At 37.9% G+C, this 12,709-nt stretch overlaps 1 protein-coding gene across 1 annotated transcript; it reads left to right on the top strand.

The window, feature by feature from the left end:
- Positions 1 to 4,068: 4,068 nt before the first annotated feature.
- Positions 4,069 to 11,432, top strand: reep5 (receptor accessory protein 5). The gene is made up of 5 exons (XM_036595474.1): positions 4,069 to 4,374; positions 4,740 to 4,833; positions 7,142 to 7,280; positions 9,331 to 9,499; positions 11,106 to 11,432. The coding sequence occupies exons 1-5, from the start codon at positions 4,257 to 4,259 to the stop codon at positions 11,153 to 11,155; spliced, it is 570 nt and encodes a 189-aa protein (XP_036451367.1). The 5' UTR covers positions 4,069 to 4,256; the 3' UTR covers positions 11,156 to 11,432.
- The last annotated feature ends 1,277 nt before the right edge of the window (positions 11,433 to 12,709 follow it).

Raw genomic sequence — 12,709 nt, 5'->3', positions numbered from 1 at the left:
TCTTAGCAAAAGCGCTTTCATCCAATCAGTGTACTTCATTTATGACGGACACGGATCAGCAACCAATCACGTTTGTTTTTCAGGGGACCTTACTTCCTCTCTCAGGTCGACATGACCGGGGAGCAAAAGCAACGAACACAAGAGACGAAACTCCCGTGCTTTTTTAACAACCGCCGCTAGATGGTGCTGCGGTAGCGCTGCCGCCATTTTGGACTGAAAACACCAAAGGAAACAGCACATAACCTACAGACATTCATGTCCTACACAGATTTATTCCTATAAATGAGATGATGGTTTGTTCCTAAACTATGATACTTCATAAAGGTACTTCAAGTAGAATAAATGAGGTTATGAAACTATTAACCTTACTGGGCGAATCTCACACACACAGATGCAGAGTCATGACATTGGTTCCCAGTTTTAGGCCGTTGTGCAATGACCTGATTTTTTTCCTTATTACAAATGCAACAGAACAAAATTAAGTAACATAGATCATATCCGTGTCTGACAAAGATACCGGTCAAACATATTATTAGTTACTTGATAATTTTTCTTACTTTTTAAAATTATGTATCTTTTTCTTATTTTATTTGTTTTTTTGTTTTTTTTTTCAATTTTGTTACTTTGTTATTTAGGTGTGGACGTATGTATTGTCCTTTATTAGGTTCAGTATACGTCTGTATGTTTAATTCTTCCAAGATGCAGTTGGAGCTGTACATTTATCCTGTACATGATTGTTTAAAATAAATAAAAAAAAATAATAAACAATAATAAAAAAGATGAGGTCTGCTCTGAGTTTGAGTGTGAATACCGGGCTGTGGCTACTGGATAGATGTTTAACAATTCAGAGAAGACCAACTGTGAACAAGACCTTGACAGATTTTGCTGCAGTTTAGCACAAATGCCTCCCAGGAGAGCGCCCAGGTCATCACTGATGCAGAGCAGATCTCCGTTGAACATTGCTATACCTCCCAGGATAGTCCCAGGAACACCTTCAATACTGAGAAGATTATGGATGAACAGAGCTATGCTAGAGTGACAACTGACTGTGGAGTAGCTGAGATAGGCACCATGCGGGTAAATGCAGATCCAGCAGTCACTCGTAATACAGGAGGAGCCAGGTGGAGGAGCAAATGGACTATTCAATAGACAGTCAGTCAGTCAGTCACACACACACACATTATCTATGCTGCTTATCTTCCTGGGCCGTGGTGGTGCTGGAGCCTATTCCAGCAGTCGTTGGGTGGAAGGCAAGAAACATCCTGGACAAGCCGACAGTCCATCACAGACTCTGGTTAACAGACTATAAAATATATACTTACATACAACAAAAAAAAAGCAACCTGTAAAATATACTGTACATACCACAGCATTTAATTAACATCTTAATTTTAATGAAATGATAAATATTTAAATAATAAGTACTGAAATTAAATTTATATAGCACTAAATCACAAATCAAATCAGTCATCTCAGGACACTTTTCACAGTGCAATTATTAATTATTTTATTTAATTTAATAATTAATTATTAAATAGAAAACTCTATTGATTCCCTTTGAGCAAGCACTTGGTGACAGAGCCAGTCATCTTATTATCATCATAATACGTTTAATTTTTTGTGGCATATTTCATTGGGTAGAGCTCATGGATAATATTTGTATGTTTTTTTTGTTTGTTTTTTCCAGAACAGTGATGCTGGGCTGGTGTCTGACCTCCCTGAGGGAGTCCTACCTAAATGCATCCCAGACCTGCTGAGTGAGATGACGGCACCAGTTTCAGCAACATCTACCTTTGACCTTGATGGAAGTGTACTTGTTTACATGGCTGGATATATGAGCAGTAAACTTGTGGGGACATTTGCAGGCAGTAAAGATGGTCCGTGTAAGGAGTGTAAAATCTTGACCACAGATATCCCGGCTGATTCATGATACACATTCCTCGAGGACAAATAGTACACTGACCTCAACTTAGGAGAGAAGGACCTTAAAATGTCCAGCCTGGCACTGGTGGATTTATTCATAGCCCTGGAGACTAACTTCCGAAAAAAGATCAGCTCAATTATCCACATAGTTGGCCTGGGAAGGAAGCTATTTACTAGTAGCATGGAGATTGTGAGTGAGTGCAGGGGGAATGTGGGACATAGAGAGCTACGAAAAGTCAGTCATTTACATGGTTAAACTGTTCATACGGATCAGAATTCATCACATCTTGTGCACTCAAAATCGGTGAATCTTACAGCCAAACCAGAAGCGCAATAAGATTTTTTAAAAAATAACTCATATGCAGTATATATTGTATGAGTAGCACTAATGTTTCTGTGTAAGTTCAATTTTTGTAAGAGATTCAGGTGTTAAAATGTTTAATAAGATCACTGACTATGAAAACAAAGTCAACATTTGATGTTGAAGAGTTTGTCTTTGTTTAAAGACCATATCATGTGTTATAATACAGTTTATAGCACAATATCCAAGTGCTTGTGCTTCTGGATAGCATTGATATTATAATTATATAATGACAAATCTGGATCTCACTGTTTCCTGACCTAATATGGGAAGATACTTGGCTTGTACTCAGTTGATATTGTATTACGAATAAAACCAAAGAGGTCATTTTTAAAATTATACATAGAATTTATCATGCTAAAGTTACTTTGGAGAGATTCAGATTAAATATAGATTAGCTGTTAATTTTGCAATGCAGAAAGGGAAACTATTGAGCATATCTTCTTAAATGTCCCATTGTATCTTTGTTCTGCCATGAGACAGTTCAATTCCTAAATGTAAGGCTTAAAAAGAATTTGTTTTTGGGTATGTCAGATGTGTTACTACATTTTCATAGAAATAACCCTAAAATGAAAGTTACATAACTGACACTAGGTAAATATCACAGTCATGAAACGATGTGGTGTTAATTTAATCCATGTTTTAGTGTTTTCATAACAGCCTTTCTGATTTATGTTGATTATATTAAGTTTTCCATGAGCAAGAAAGTTAAAAAGACGATGTACTTGTTGGATGGATTTGTAATTATCTCTGTGTAATGGCCTCTGTGTATAGTTTTGTATGTGTATTAGATTTAACTGAGAATGTTAGATAGAACTGTACGAATGAGTCTCTAAATGCAGATTAAGAGGCCCAATAAAAGTCCCCTTCAGTCCAAAATGGCGGCGGCTCAGCTCCGTTGCTGCGCGCTGACGTTGCCATGGAGCGACCAATCAGCTCTCACTTCTTACCAACGCGACTTCTTTGATAAAAGGGAAACCAAGATGGATGATAAGATATCATATCACTATAAGAGCTCTCTCTTAATTTGAAAGCATAAATATTAAACTGATGTACATACTGGTTGATGCTCACGTGTTTTAGACATGTAGATGTATTTTTGACACTACAGCGTTTCCCAATCAAAGGGGAACTCCACCGATTTTTAAAAAAAATCTACATATTTAAACGGTTGAGTTGTAAACACATTCTGAGTGGTTTGCTGTGAAACGCTCAGCTCCAGAGAAACTTGCTGAGTCAGAACTCTTCACAGCGGGGGTGAAAGGAACTAGACGTCTGAAGAGTTTAATGCCTCTGAAAGCTCCGTCATAGACGTGAAATGGTTACAGATGCATGGCCTGACGACACATTGATTTGTGATAAAGTTTTGGCGCGAAGTGTATTTTAATCCATTTATTTTTATCCATGATTATGGTGGTGGAGGGGTACAAGCACGGTGTCGTAAGGCAAAGCATAGCCAAAGAAGACTTTTTCTGATTTATGACTCTTTTACCATCATTAACATGACATATAAAAACTTAGAAGACGTAGTTTTTTTTTAACATTTTGTACATAAAATGGCTATTTGTGCTGTAGACATGGTGACTCCTGGTTCCTATCACTACCACTGTAAAGAAACCAGAGTCTCTGCAATCAACCACTTCACATCAAACCACTCTGTTTACATCTCAAGGACTGAATTATTCAGAAATTTTGAGATGTTGGTGGAATTTCCCTTTAAGGCATTAGTAGTGCAGTTCACCTCGTGTAGCAGTAATCTAGTTAGGCGTGAGCAGTAGGAGTCCGAGTGTGCGGCGGTGGGTAAATATTGATTAGGGAAGGGTGTGGCTGCGCGAGAGACCCGCTGCCATGACGTCAGATTCAGCCAGTCTGAGGAGGCATCAGCTCTACAGTAGGAGGAGAGACTGTCTGACTGACTGCAGCTCATGAAGTTAACTTGACTGCCGAACAAAGCCGACACGTACGATTAAACATGGCTCAGGGTCTAAAAGATAGATTCGAGAAGTTCCTGTACGAGAAAAATCTCCTGACCGACGTTTTGGCGAAGATAGAGGCCAAAACAGGAGTGAAGCGAACATACATCGCCATCGGTGAGCTAAGTTCCTGCTGTTGGCTTCCTAATCGCCAGATTCATGTTCGAATTTTCCCGTTCCACCTTAAATGGTGCAGCAGTTATTATAACGGGTGAGGCACCAGAATGTAACTGCCGCAGCATTTAAGGTGGAACGGGAAAATCTGCCAAGAAGCTGGCGAATAGGGCGCCAACTTCAGCCTCGGTTTTTTTTGGGGGAAGCATCTGTTTCTGTCTAAGTGCTTTTGGCGGAGAAGCAGTCTTTAGTGTGGTTGTTCTCTTTGGGACACAGTGAAGTGACCCGAGCTGTGTTGTTGTGGTGGTGGTGTTAGAGTCTGGCCTTGTGTTGTGTTGGAGATGCTTTAAGCTGCGTTTGTGTTGCAGCTGTCATCGCTCTGATTGCCGTTTACCTCGTGGTGGGTTATGGCGCTTCCCTGTTGTGCAACCTCATCGGATTCGTCTACCCTGCGTACATATCGTGAGTACCGATCTTTTGCTTACTTTTCGTGTCGACTGTGACGATGGAAAAATCACCTCCCGCTGAAATATGAGCCCTTACTGCCATGCGCGTCACCCACCCAAACGAGGCTCGAGTTGGCTTCCTAGTTTGTTCCTATTCCGTTCCACCTTAAATGTTGCAGCAGTGACATCCTGGCGCCTTGAGCATTCTGTGCATTGTGTACAGGCGCCAGACTGTTACCGCTGTACCATTTAAGGTGGAACGGAAGATTCCAGTATGAAGCGCGCGGATAAGATGGTAACCTCAGCTTCGTCCCTCCCAGCCCGAGTAAGGCCTTGTACAGAGCCACACTGGAAGGCCTTAAACATCCAGTCTGTTCTCTGGAGCAGATCTAGTGACGCTGGTTCTGGGTGTGACAGATTGTTTTGCAAAACAATGGAGTGCAAAGAAGTGTGTCCTTTAATACTGTATCCTTTAATCTTGTAAAACAGTCCAGCAGAGCTAGAAACAGTACAACAACCTAAACTGTTTCAAACTGTCTCCAGTTTTAACCCCCCATAAGTGAAAAATGGGACAAAATCACAATTAAAATATGTGCAAAATGTACCCCTGAGTCTGACACCAAGCATGAACTGTAACTAAGTTGCTCTTTCAAAAACTGAATAAATTAATTGGTGAATTGGTCATTGATAGTGGCGTCCATAAAAAACAGCAAACGGGAGACAGCGTAAGTATTGTAAAAAAGTTAAGCCAAAAAAAAAAACCCTCCAGAATAGCTTTTCTTGTTTACTCAATTTCTGTATATTGTACTAAGAAGTACAAGTAGTCAAAACTCTGGATTGTACCACATTTCCTATTTTAAATGAACATTACAGCATTTGGCAGATGCCCTTATCCCGAGTGACTTGCAGTTTCAGTCATGTTACAAAGCAGGTGAAAATTTGGTGTCTTGCCCAGGAAGGGAATTGAATCCTAGTCTGTAGAGCAGCTTTGCTTCATCAGGCCCTGCATAACTACAAAACCAAATCATATACATCACTGGGTCATTCAATACAGGGTATATAAATTACACTCCATGTGTTAAGTGCAGATATTGATGTGATAAAGACAAGCCAGGTTGCTTTTGAACTTTGTACATTACTGGCAGAAGAAAGGCAGCTGGTTTAATGTATATTTTGCATAGCATGATGTGTGATGCCCTGTTTTGTCTTTGTAATGATTTCCTGTAGGAATATCAGCATGATCTTTTGAATGTTCATTTTTTTATTTTTTCGATACTGTGTTAAAACTGTTACATCCTTAGTTAAAATAATATGGACTGTAGTTGCTTCTAAGTTGTCTTCTCACCTACTGAAACATCAAATGTTGTAGCAAATGTTATTATCTGTTAGATGCAAATGTCAAGCATATAAAACCTTGTACGTCTAATGTGTTACAGCAGTAATTATAATGTTAGGTATGCTTATTACACTGGTAGATATGGTTATTACAATGTGAATTTGCGTGTTGTCAGGTAATTTTCATATTTTATTACTAGCTCACTCTCAGTGTGCTAGGATTCAGTACAGTCATCTAAAATGCAGAAGCTAAACAGGATATTTCTTCATTACAGTAATACCAAAGATAATGATGTAAAGAAACTGTTAATGCAAATGCAAATCTGTTTTCTAGGCACATTAAACCTAGAAGACAACAGCCTAGCTTAGTCCAGGTCATATAAATGCAGTTGGCACACCCAGAACTAGACAGGAAGCACCAACAGTGTGGCTTTAAATGTGGTGGACATTTGGCACATGTGGTATAGACTTATATGTCTTACACAAGCAGCATTCTGAAGAAGGAAAAAAGTGTTTATTCTGTCGCACAGCAACCGAGCTGTGCATTTTCTGTAAAATTTAGTCTACGCAGGCTAAACCACAGAGCGCTCTTGTGACTCATCTGTGTCTGATACAGCTATGGCTGGGCCAACTCTTAGTTAACTCCATATGCAGCACATAATTGTAGTTATTGCTCACAGTGTGTCCCCATACCGGGACTTCTTCCATGTACAAAGTTCATGCCGTTAGTTCATGCCTTTACTTGCCCTTTATTTCACACACAAAACTGAATCAATGGACAAGTCACAGCAACGCAAATAAGCCTGAAGATAAATATCTGCTTGTTCGCACGTTTGGAATTCAAAATGCAGTGTTGTTATTGTTTTAAGAAGAAGCCATGACAAAATACAAGGTTGAAGTATGAGGAAGAAAAAGGCCACATATCTTTTACCTGTGACTGTATTTGTCTCGCATTAGCCTAACACACAAACCCACCCTCTTATTTGCAGTATCAAAGCCATTGAAAGCACAGACAAAGAGGACGACACAAAATGGCTCACCTACTGGGTTGTGTACGGAGTGTTCAGTGTGGCTGAGTTCTTTGCTGATATTTTCCTGTCCTGGTTTCCATTCTACTACATGGGAAAGGTAAGTGTGTCTATTAGGGTGGGCAATATGGCAGCACTGTAATATCACAATACTTTGACATCTTTATGATGTGTAATACATATTTGGATATTTAATTTCTGTGCGATTTTCTAATAGATACGCACTGCACCAGCAAAACAGCCTTGATGAGTATTATATCATTTATAAAAGTGAATGCAAAAGTCTAAACAAGTTGGTTTTCTAAGTGAGAAAAGTTAACACACCCTCTCCAGGGGACAAACTTAAATATGGCTTTTACAAATTTTAGTGCATGGTTTCTACTTACTTTCTAGGTTTAACTTGTTGAAAAAAATATAACGTAAAATGTGCTGTAACTTTTGCACAGGCATGTTTAATTTTCTTAAATATGTTAAATTCGGCAAATAAATAGTAATTGTGGATTAAAATATGCAGATGTATGTTCTCTGTAGAGGATGTGGTCACTTATTTTCACTTAGAAAATCAACTAAAACATGTCATTTGACCAGAGGCGCCCAAACCTTTGCATACAATTGAAGCTGTAGATGATTTCGTAATAATTAATGAAAAAGCTGTATAGCATTGTGAATGAACTTATAATAAAATTCATATCCAGAATGACTCTTTTAAAAAACAGTGACCAAATCTCACTATTCAGACAGAGATATTTATTTTATGTCAGGAAATTAATGTTAATAGAAAATTACACTTCTTCAGCAATATTTTTGCTAACTTATTACCATATATTCTTGTTGTTCCCAAAATATTTTAAATTGTGAATAAACCATCAGTTTATTTTTTGGTGTCTAATTGATAGTATTTCAATCTACACTGTATAAGATATTACTGGTTAACAATTATTATTATTATAAGTGACTGCAAATAGTGGTATAAAAATACACACAATCATTCTAAATTGTGTAATAACTTCTATTTGTTGATTTTATATACAATAATATGTTGCACAGTGTAGATTTATATATTATAAACAACACACCATTACTTTGTTTGATGTTTTATTGAAGTATTTTGGGAACAAGAAATTATAAAATGATAAACGCTATAATGTAATTATCCATATAAATTAATTTACTATGAAGGTATCTGCTTTAGCACTTTTGAAATATGAGGCATGGATGTTAATTTTTATTATAATGTAATTCTCAATGATATACAGTTTTCTCAGTAATTATAGAACCATTTACAGCTCTGTTCATCATTCTGAACACAACTAAAATAATTGTTAACATTATTTTCTCCTATTATTTGAAATTTATGAAGACATATTAGAATCATTTCATACACTTATTTACACATCTGCAACCAAATGGGATTCATTTGATTGAAAACATTGATACAAACTTTTGAACAGTGGTGCATTAGATGCAGCATCCTATTAGCCATCATATTACGTATTGTTCTGACAGTAACTGTGATGTGCTCAGTACAGTGTACTGTGAATTTATCTAGATAATAACATTTCAGGAGATCACCCCCCGTATGAGTGTAGGTGTAACGTCCCAATCTTCATGGTTTGTTTTCGCTCAGCATGTCAGTGTAGGAATGCTGATCTATCAGATAATATTTGGCCTGTGCTGAGAAGCTCTTTTGTATTGAGAAGTTTTTGTCAATAGTAACGAAGGTTTGTTTGCTAAGACAGGAGTAAAGGTTGGGATAAGACTGTTTGACTGGGCTGTGTCCTTAAGACAACTGATTTATTCCTCCTCCTTTAAAGTAAACCTAGAATAGAATGTTGAAATGAAAGCTGGTGGAATGGGCACAGTGAGGAAAACTAAACCAGATTTCTTTCAGTCATGCAAGTTACAAAATCAGCTCAAAAAACAGCTCAGTGTTCTTCTACAATGGAGTTTCTGTCTACAGTGCTTTATTGTATCCTAACGCAATTCTTAAATACATCACATATTTTCATAATTACAGCTTAATTATGTTCATGGATTAGTGAAAGCAAATATGCAAAACCTCTAAGCGAAATATGTCTTATATAGTGTTGTCTCTGATGTCATATGTTCCAGATTAGGTGGTGATGTGTTGTGGTTTTTTGTGCCTTTAGTGTGCCTTCCTGGTTTGGTGCATGGCCCCGACTCCCTCTAACGGCTCCATCTTGATCTACACGCGCATCATCCGCCCTTTCTTCCTGAGGAACGAGGCCAAGATTGATGATGTAGTGAAGGACATCAAAGACAAAGCGTCAGAGGCTGCAGACAAGTTTAAAGACGAGGGTAAAAACGCCACTTCTATTCTAACAGAGCTGCGTTCTGTTCAGCTCCTTTGCTTTGGCTTTTGATTCAAGGAACAGTAAGACCAGGAAGCGCTCCGATCCGTCATGAGGGATTTTGTTTTGCCTGCGGGCTGTTTTTTTTTTGGTTGTTGTTGTTCCAGCTCCTCTGGGAGTCACTTTCTGCTGCTTGCGTCACTTATTTATTAAATAAATCTGTGCCCCCTTAAGCACATCCTTATGTAAAAAAGCACACGTCCTAAAGATATCGATTGTTTTCTGTTGATGCACATGTTGCTTAATTCTGTAGATTGCAGTTCAGATCAGTCCACTCTTCCATGCAAAACTGATATTTGTGGGTTTTTTAGGCTTGAACAGCCCATCAGGTCCTGTAATGCCATGTTAACGGGGTTTAGCTCAGGAATCTGACAAAGCGGCTCTAAAACGAGCTTAATTATGCTTGTAATTAGGTTAAATTTATGGAGGGGGCATTAGTTTTGTACTTTTAAGGAAAGCATATTTTTAATTACTTTATACACCAAATAGATGAAAGAGGCACAGTTGTATTCTTAAAGGGGAATCTTGTCAACTTTCAAAATTACTACAAAATTTAATCATAGAGATATAAACAGTCATTCAGAGTGATTTGATGTGATCATTTTAGAGACATGTACCAACTTGAGTTAGTGAACCAGAGGTCATGATGTCAATTATAGTCATTTTTATTTACTATCCAAAACCTCTAGTGAACCCTCACACAAGTTTTTTAAGTAATGTTTATAATGGTCACATAGTGGTAAATCTAAGAAAATACGTTCTTTTTGGGTTCTATTTTGCCTTACAGCAACCTATATGTACGTCCTCACAATGAATTAAAATTTAAAAATACAGATATTTTAGGCCAAAACCATTTTGTGTGTGAGAGCTTTTAGAGGCAGTAAATGCTTTAGATGTCTGGTTCCTGTCACCACCACTGTAAACAATTCTGACTCATTAAGTTTCTCCCGAACAGAATTTCACATCAAACCACTTTAAATGACTGTTTCTTCTGTAACAATTTAAATTATGCAGAAATTTAAAAAAATCAGAGAAATTTCCCTTTAAAGCTCCATATATATTTATCATTCCAACCCACAAAATGGTCCTTTGTTCCTGCTGCTGTTAGACTGTACAACTAGCGCTGCTCCCAGTAGAACCCTCCTCCACCCCCCGTTAGACCTCATACACCTCAGTATGGAAACTGACGTGAATTTATCTCCATAACCCTGTGCAATGTAATCAATACTTTGTGTGCAGTTCAGGTGAAATGTCCTTACAGTGTAAAGATTTTTTTTCCTTTTTTTATTTATAATGTATATAGTGGTAATTTTTGTGAATAGATTTTATGTGAAGGACGGAGTTTATATATAGTTTTAAATTTCCTCACTGTGGGACTAAGAAAGGATTATCGTATCTTATGAACCATCTTTATAAAATAAACCTTAAACAATTTTTTTTGTTTGTTTAGTACAGTATTTCAATTGGATTATTTGTAAAGTTATTTATTTGTCTTTATATATTTTATAGTTTAAACCTGTCTTCACTGAAGTGTTCTCATTTTTTCCTTGCAGCCAAGAAAGCCACAGCAAACCTCATATTTGAAGAGAAGAAGAGCTCCTAAGAATCTCTGGGACAGAATCCACTCCAGCTGCTGCGTATCCCGTACGACCTTCACAAGCCTGAAAAAAACGTTGCCTTTGGTTTTGCGTGCGTATGTGTTTGTGTGTATATAAACAACTGGAAATTTGCCCCTAGTTTTTCTCTTTGTCTGTAGAAATGGCCTTGCTGGCATTACAAAGCGAGTTAATTTTAAAAATCTATCACAGATCGTAGCTCATGCCCAGTGATGCTCACTCACTGTGCTTCAGTCTCAATAATAAAAAATCTTACCTCTTAAAGACTTTTTGGTCTTTTTTTTCAATAATATTAATTTAGTATGGTGGTTAGTGCTGTACTAAAGTCTTTCGGCTGTGTCTCAGTTCTCACATTTAGATTTACTTGATTGAAAAAAGGAAAAATACATAATTCCTTCGACAAATACAACAAATTGCCACTCGAAAAGTGTCTGGTTTACTCACATCCAGTCAAACTAACAGTATCTATTTCCTTTACCTGAATTTCACCACTTCCCTTTGGCTGTTACTACAGATGTACAGGCAGCTGCCAGCTTGAACGAACTACAAGTAACCACACTTCCTAGTATTGAAAAAAATATTACATTAAAAGAATTACAATATTCACAGAATTTACCTTAAATGTACAGCTAAATAACTTTATTCTGTCAGTTGTGGATGATTGATCTAAGCACATCAAATACTCCTGTAATTAATCAGGTGCTAAACACGGCCAGCCTATATACATGTGCCTGGCCTGCTGTTTTTTTTTTTTATTTTATTTTACATGAAGTGCAAAATACACAAAACACTAAGATTGTATAATTATAAACAAAACAGAATTTAAAGCATAGCTGGCCTTTCTGTCATCCAGCCTCTGTGGATGTGCAGTGATGTCACTCTCACATCTGAGAAAGACTTCCTGAGTAGCACACACTCGTGTATCCTCTGCTGAAAGCAGCTTCAACAGGTGTTTGGAGCAGCTTCTCTTATCTCCTCTGGTATTTGGCCAACTGGTATAGGAGAGGAGCTGGATCGGTAGGAAGAAGTAGCTTCTTGGAGCGATGGAGTTGCAAGTTCCACCAGACAGAGTTTACATGTTCATCCAGTGGGTTTTCTCCAAGTGTACTGGAGTTCTCCCATGGTCTGAAAAGTGGCTGCATTAAAAGGATAAAATGTGGCCTATCCTCACTGAAATAAGTGGATGGGCAAAACTGAAGTAGCCTGTCAAAGCTTTGGGCTCGACGAGCCAATCAGAGCTTGGGATTCAACCAGCCAGAGCATGGAATTCAATCAACCGATTTGAGTTCAGTGTTCACCTGACCCATCAGATTGCAGGAATCAACCAGACAGTGGCACTGCCCACAGAACAAGATTCAATCAGCCACTCAGAGTGCAGCATTCAACTAAATCAGATTGCAGGGATCACTAGCCAATCAGAGCATAGCATTTATCTACACATGCACAGCACAAGATTCAACAGGCCACTCGAATGCTGCATTCAACTAACCAGTCAGAGCCCGGCATTCAACTAGTCAAACAGAATTAGTCCACCAGAATTC

This window comes from Colossoma macropomum, unplaced genomic scaffold, assembly GCF_904425465.1.
Source record: "Colossoma macropomum unplaced genomic scaffold, Colossoma_macropomum, whole genome shotgun sequence".
Classification (NCBI taxonomy): domain Eukaryota; kingdom Metazoa; phylum Chordata; class Actinopteri; order Characiformes; family Serrasalmidae; genus Colossoma; species Colossoma macropomum.
This window is presented reverse-complemented; position numbering and strand designations above follow the sequence as displayed.